General features: G+C 42.8%; 1 protein-coding gene across 1 annotated transcript; it reads right to left on the bottom strand.

Moving 5' to 3' along the window:
* Positions 1 to 1,962: 1,962 nt before the first annotated feature.
* On the bottom strand, positions 1,963 to 7,087 carry DIRAS3 (DIRAS family GTPase 3). Its single transcript, XM_032296632.1, has 2 exons — positions 6,542 to 7,087; positions 1,963 to 3,383 (listed from the first exon to the last, which is right to left on the bottom strand). Exon 2 carries the CDS (start codon positions 3,316 to 3,318, stop codon positions 2,620 to 2,622), a length of 699 nt encoding a protein of 232 aa, XP_032152523.1. The 5' UTR covers positions 3,319 to 3,383; positions 6,542 to 7,087; the 3' UTR covers positions 1,963 to 2,619.
* Positions 7,088 to 7,290: the final 203 nt, after the last annotated feature.

Here is a 7,290-nt window from a genome sequence, read left to right as displayed (position 1 = left end):
AATGTGAGGCCCTGCTGGGCGCACAGGGCCACCGCGGCATGATCATGACAGAACATCCACGGGCGGCACCCCAGGCTGGCGCCAAGAACCTTCTGGAAATCCACCTTAGCTTATGTTAAACTCCATGTACCTTTTGCGGAGTGATGTCTGAGAATTACAACAGTCCAGTTTGTCCACCTTTATTGCGAAGGTGCTCCAGGACCTGGAGCTCAAGACGCCAGAATCTCGGTAGAGAAACTTCCCGGTGTGAAGAGGCAGAGAGCAGGGGCTTGCTGCAAATTCAGCCCTGTGGTTAGGTGAAAACCTGGATCCTGCCATTCCGGAGGAGGCTGACAGAGAGTTCACCCTTGTGACTGTGTCTAGTGGCATGTACTCCCCCTGTGGTGTACCCCACTGCTGTGTTTGCCCATCAGATGTCTGCCAGGGGAGTGCCAGTGACCGAATTTAACATGGAGACCACCCCAGCCATGAGCAGATTCAGGTTTCATTTCCAGGAACCCTGTGGTAGGGTGCTTCCTGAAGCCCTTGCATGTCATGAAAATGAAACTGTTTCTTAAGCATCCTAGGAAGAAACAAATTATATCTAAGTATGATAAAAAAAAATACCTTGATTCCCTGGATGGAATCCAACCTGTTGTTTCGTGTTTGGAGCTCAGAAGTAGCAAGAGCAAAGGTATTTTGAAGTCAGGGAACTATAAAGTTAATGCATGTTATTTGATTTGAACTGAAACATAAGAGACCTTTGATAGATTTTGTCGGTTACTGGGAGGAAAAAAGTGTTGTGATTAGGTTGTCTTAAGAAATGTAATTATCTTGATTATATTTTTCCTATTTGGGCAAAGACAGAAGTAGAGGGGTAAAAGCTTGCTATTTAATGTAGCGCAAGTTTTAATGGAAAATAAAATTATTCTCTACAGTAAGATAACTACCTACTTGTATAAATATGTTACCCCAGGAACAAAAATTCTTTTTTAAACTATTACCTGTAACATTGAAAACCTGTTCTTCCCTTTCTCAAGGTTAGTATTTGCCACTTGAATTTTAATAATCTCTTTGCTCACCTATGAGGAACAACAATAGATGCAATACATTTTCAAGGAGAATTATCTTGGAGAATAACCAAGGTAGAGTATTTTCTTTTAGAAGTGGATTTACTCCATTAGGAACTTCAGCAAATAATTTTTTTTTTTTAAAGAGTAGAATTTATAAAAAGCTATATGGTAGAATCACTTGGGTGTTTTCCAAGTGGTTGAGAATAATTGCTATGAAAATGAATAGGGAAAATTTTAAATAACTATTTTAAAAGGAGCCACTGAGTGGATTTTCCAAGCTTGAAACTGTCTAGAGTATCATGAAATCGTGTTTATGATTCCTTCTCAACAATGTGCTTCTCCTCTAGAAACACATACATTGTTCAATAGATACTTTTTCAATTATATTTTGCAGCAAAAAAAAAAAAAAAATCACTAGATTAAGAGCCTCTCCTCTGCACCTCTCTCAAGTTGAAAAAACTCTCAAAAGCAAGGATATGTGTACTTATTCCCTCGCTCAAAAATTATGTTCAAATATAAAATTAATCTCTAAAAACTCCCTTATGGGGGAGTCTCTCAAATATCATTTCTCCTTTTCTCTTTCATCCTGCTCCCTATTGCCTATATCCAGTATTTCAGGCCACAGAGGGCAGAGGTTTGCTTTTCACCTGCTTCCTCTGAGACAGCAACACTGTGACCATCTTCCTCAAAGATGCCTGGAGTTCTTCTGGATGTCAGTCCAGGAAAGATACAAAAGAACTCTGCATTTCAGGGACCTCCCTGAAACACCTCCCTCCCACATTGGATAATTTCAACATGGCAGGGACATCCATGTGTGACGTTCTTACTGGAAACCTTTAACAGATATGGTTTAAATTTTAATACAATGGGCAATGTTTTGTTTTCTGATGAGACAAATTCATACAGCTGATTGCATGCAGGAAAAGCTTTATTAAGTCAAGAAGCTGTTACACTTTTAAAAACTGTTAGCAGAATACTCAAACATTTTTCAATGACATGGGAAACTACTAACATCTTTAGTGAGAGAGTTCCACTTTCACAGTTTTCTCTGCTCCCACACCCCTAATGATCAGCTATAGCATATTCTTTCTTTTTGTTTAGCATATATGTCTCGAAGCACTTTATCAAAAGCTTTGTTGTAAAAACACATTTCTTAATTACACAATTCAAAGATACGATTAAACACTTACAGGTTGTGGAATGTTTTAAAGTTGTACACAATAATAGGGTTACCAAAAGGACACCTTCCAATTTCTCTTTCTATTCATTTTGACATTTTGTTCTTTTCAAAACATTTTCTCTTATTAAATTTATTATTAAAGGCCTTACTTTGAATGCATCATGTTCCTTTTTGTTTTCCTCTTCAAATGCCAATGTTTTAACAATTTGAATTATCTGGCCAGGGAAAAGGTAAAGTTATCAACTTACAAGGTACATTTATTGGCAATATGATTGTTACAGTCTAAACAACAGCACAAAATCAGCCATGTACAGGTAACACAGTGAAATTAGTCCACGTTTTCTATACACTACAGGGTAGGAAGGGTTGGCTCTTAAGGCCCGGGGCTCACATGATTATGCACTTGTCAAGCATCTTCTCAATGGTCTTGGGCGTCTGGGACTTCTTCTGGGGCTCCTGGAGGTCGGGGTCGGGCTGGTTCTTGTAATCCAGCAGCATGTGGAACAGCTCCTGCACATTCACATCTGCCTTGGCCGAGATCTCCATGAAGGCGCAATTCCACTCCAGCGCACAGGTGGCACCATCACTCAGGGCGACCTCCCGGTGGGTGTCATCACTTTTATTTCCCACCAGCACGATGGGGAACTTATGCAGGTTGTTACCTTTGATCTTGCAGATCAGCTCATAGAAGGCCTTCAGCTCTTCCAGGGTTTCCTTCTTGGTGACTGAGTAGACCAGGACGAAGGCATGGCCCCGGGCTATAACGTGGCGCTGCAGAGCGCGGTTGTGGTTGTCGTCGCCACTCTTGCTGTCGGTGATGTGCAGGGAAAGCACACCGTGGCTGCAGCCCAGCAGCTGGCAGTAAGAATTTTCAATGGTTGGCAGGTACTCATGACGGAAGTTGCCGGTCGCCCACTTCTGCAGCAGCGTGCTTTTCCCCACACCAGCGGTGCCGACCACCACGACGCGGTAATCGCTGATATTTCTGTGGGGCTTGAAGGCGCGGAGGATGAGCATCGCGGGCAGGAGCCGCAACCGCTCCAGCAGCTGCTGTTGTTCCTTGGAGCCAAAGCTAACGTTACCCATCGCTGGGATTCGGAGGGGAGATGCGCGCACAAGTTCTCTCACACTTAGCTGGCAGCAGGAGACTCCTAGGAAGAAAGCGAGAGGGAGAGAGATGATATTGGTAACCTACGATGTTGTCAGATCACGTCAGCCTGGTCAGCTGGTCCACTAGGACTCTGGAGAGAGTCTACCCTGTGACGCAAAGAGGTGCACACAGCGAGAAAAAAATTCCCAGGCACACAGTTCAGCCTGTTGGACCGAGAGACCAGCAGGTGATACATATTCAACAGACCTGTGGTTTGCTTTTTACCATCTAGAGAGCGCAACAAATAGTACCTTTTGTTTTCTTTCCTTAAACTGTTTTATTAAATTCTCACTATGCCCCTACAAGAAATTTATTCGCAAAAATTACTTACTCTCATTTCCTCGCTTGTAAAATGAAGATTTTAATTGAAAAGGACTGAACAGTCACAGAGAAACAGGTGGGGGAATATTTCCTACACTCTGGGGCTGAATGCCAAGGGGACATTTAGAGCGACATCGCTGCCCTGGTTAAAGCTACAGAATCATCAATACAGGGGAAAGGAGGGGGTTTTTGGAGTTGATGGTTGGGGGGTGGTGGGAAGGTGCCTGCAGTCAGCACAGCCCCAGAAGAGGCATGGGTGGCACCTTTGCTCTGAGCATGCTGTCACCCTGTGCCACCAAGAGCTGCGGGAGGGGGTCTCAGTTCATGAATCCTTAGTCACAATGATAGTGGAGTTTAAAAAAATAATATATATATATGAGACACTTTCTTTTCAGGATCTCATCTCTGCAAAGAAAAGATTCTAAATATTGAATGAGTTTTTCTACAGAATAGTGGTTTCTCTTTTGCAATGGACTACCTTTAACAAAATACTTTTAATTCAGCCTTATGCAAATAAAGGAAATTTCAGGATTTCAACAGCCAATGAACTTTTTGAGTTCAGGAATAAACATGGTAGATTAGGTTTATGAGAACTTTTTCTCAGAGTTATCCTCAATACCAGACAGCTGTCCAGTGGGACTGCTTCAGAAGCATCCTAGGTCAGATGAAAAAAAGTTCTAGGGACTCTGCAGACAGACCACACAGCTGGCCTCTGTACAGAGGTAGGAATAGTGTAAGGCAATGTCATTCCTCTGGCACTAAGTATAGAAATTTATACATGTTTCTAGTTGATGATGGTCATTAAAATATACTTCTCTTCAGGTACAGCTATGATCATGTCATGTACAATACCAGAAAGAGAAGAGAGGCTTTTTGTGAGTGGTATACTCCCTAGATAAACTAGGCTTTCTTGCTGGCTGCATAGTTGAACACATACTCTCCCAGCACTAGGGAAAAGGACCCTTTTTAGAATGTGCAAGGTCTGTGACAGTAATATGTCCATATTAGAGTTTTGGTGGGGGTTTTTTTGTTTGTTTTTGTTTTTTTGAGTCAGGGTCTCACTCTGTCCCTCAGGCTGGAGTGCAGTAGTGCGATCATGGCTCACTTCAGCCTTAACCTTCTGGGATCAATCAGTCCTCTCACCTCAGCCTCCCAAGTAGATGGGACTACAGGCATGTGACACTATGCCCAGCTAATTTTCTTATTTTTTGTGGAGACAGGGTTTCACTGTGTTGTCCAAGCTGGTCTTGAACTCCTGTGTTCAAGTGATCTCCCACCTCAGCCTCCCAACGTGTTGGGATTACAGGTATGAGAAAACATGCGCACCCCATAGTAGAGTTTTGATTTGAAAAAAAAAAAATTGTTGGTGGTGGTTGTTATACCTTCAGACTTACTTGCTTCTAATTCCAGTGTGACTTCTTTAAGATAGTGTGATTCTAAGAATGTTCTAAACTTAAGTGGCAAAATTTAAGTAGATGATTTTATATTCTTGATTAAAGGGGACCAGGGATGTTAAAAAATATTTGAAATTGATATAAAATAAATACATACATATATCTAAACCATTCATTTTTGCAGCTTTCAGGTAAAATCTAGCACTTCGTTCCAGTCTATGAGATGTGTTAGTGAATATCATCAAATATTAAGTAATGACATCAGTTATCCAAATCCTGGGCACAATTCCTTTAGCAATGATGAATTTAATAGAATTTAGCTTAAAAATGTAGGAGATTTCTGCTACAGTGATGCAATCTTACACATCTTATTTGCAAAAGTCAACAGTGCAGATTTCCGTAGGTCCTCATGCACTAATAGTTCTCTAGTCACAGAAATCCTAACCCTGTCTGCACTGTCCACAACTATTACAAATTCCATGTTAGTATAACAAGAGTTTCAGTAAAGACCAAAGTATCTCTTGGCCACCAACATCCCACATTAGGAAATGTGCATTATTAATGACTCTGTTTTACATTACTTCCTACTGTAGGGGATGTATGTACAAATTCATTCATAGAACTTTGGTAAAGCAGCCAGGCACAGTGGCTCATGCCTGTAATCCAAGCACTTTGGGAGGTCAATGTGGGAGGATTGCTTGAGTATAGGAGTTCAAACTAGCCTGGGTAACAGCGGGAGACCCCCGTCTCTATCAAAAAGAAAATGAGAGAAAAAGAAAATTGGTAAAGGACGCACGCGATAATTGAAGTTTCCAGATGTAAAGAGAATTCTCATTCTCAGGCAGCGGACCCCTCTCCCCACAACACTCCTTCCAACTTCCCAGGCCACCTGGCCTTAGGCTGAGGGGGAGGTGAAAGCTTCCAGGAACCAGAGGGAGGCCAAACTCCGCGGCCGTGCCGCGCTCAAGGTCCCGCCACTGCTGCTGCGGCACTACCCTGGGTCATGGACATCACCACGCGCCTGCAGAGAGAAACGCGTCGGATTTCTCTCTGATGGCTGCGGTGGCAGCTACCCTCCTCGCCCATTTCAATCTTACTTTCATATCCCATGACTTCACTCTTATTTCCCGAACACTAGCAACCTAAGCAGCTGTAATAGTGGATACTGCGTCAACATTTAAGCGCGCACATTTACCAAACCTCTTTCTACTGTATTAAAAAGTGCTAGCTTCCCAACGGGACTATCTTAGTTGCAGCTGCGGGACCTGCTAGGATTCCGCAGTGGCTGCGGGTGACTCTTGCATAATCGCGCCAAGAAAGACCTGGTGCCAGGTGCAGGGACAACTTGCACTTAAACTTCCACTGTGTGACAGCATCTGCTGGGTCTGGCGCACGTTGTTTTCAAGTATCAAGTATCCCTAAAAAAAGCAAAAGCAAGACTTACCTTTCTCGGAGGCACGAACTAAACAGCCTAGAAGACAAACGCGCTGCTCGCAGAGATGGCCGCAGCAACCAATTGGACAGTCCAAGTGCTCTCTGCTCCGCCGCTTTAAATTCCGACGTGATCACAGGAGCGGGGTGCGGGGGCGCAGGGAGTGTGGGTAACAGGCATAGACTCCGCTTGCGCGGTGTGTGGTGGGAAAACAGCCCTGATGGGCTGACCCACCGCAGAGCGGCCCGAGGTCCGCCTGACATCTCCAACGCTTGAGTCCAGAAGTTCAGGGCGGGGTTACAAGTTGGGGAGGAATGATTAAACTGTGGACTTTTCTCACCTGTTGGAATAAGCTTCAGGCTAAACTTTGCCAACACAAACTGGTCCAACTGATTTTTGACAAAGGTCCAAAAGCAGTTTAATGCAGGAAAGATAATCTTTTCAACAAATGATACTGGAAAGATAGGACATCCATAGACAACCCCCTCCCGAAGGGGGAAAAAAAAAAAAAAAAACCCTTAAATAAAAATTAAGTGGCAAAGTGGCTAGACATAACTGTAATGCTTAAAATTACAAAACTGTTTTAAAAAAACAACAACAAAAAATCTTTATTGTCTAAGGCTAGGCAAAAGGTTCTTATTATTTTTTTAAAAAAATACTTTAAGTTCTGGGGTATATGTGCAGAACTTGCAGGATTGTTGCATCGGTACAGGCAAAAGGTTCTTACATTGACATACGTAAAAAAGAAATTTTGATGAATT

The sequence above is a fragment of the Sapajus apella genome, unplaced genomic scaffold, assembly GCF_009761245.1.
Source record: "Sapajus apella isolate SASKATOON/1434 unplaced genomic scaffold, GSC_monkey_1.0 scaffold36, whole genome shotgun sequence".
NCBI classification, from domain to species: domain Eukaryota; kingdom Metazoa; phylum Chordata; class Mammalia; order Primates; family Cebidae; genus Sapajus; species Sapajus apella.
Note: the sequence above shows the minus strand (reverse complement) of the source record. Positions and strands in the feature narration are given on the sequence as shown.

Excerpts from the sequence above, each read along its gene's own strand:
- DIRAS3 (XM_032296632.1), bottom strand. The coding sequence starts at position 3,318 with ATGGGTAACGTTAGCTTTGGCTCCAAGGAACAACAGCAGCTGCTGGAG.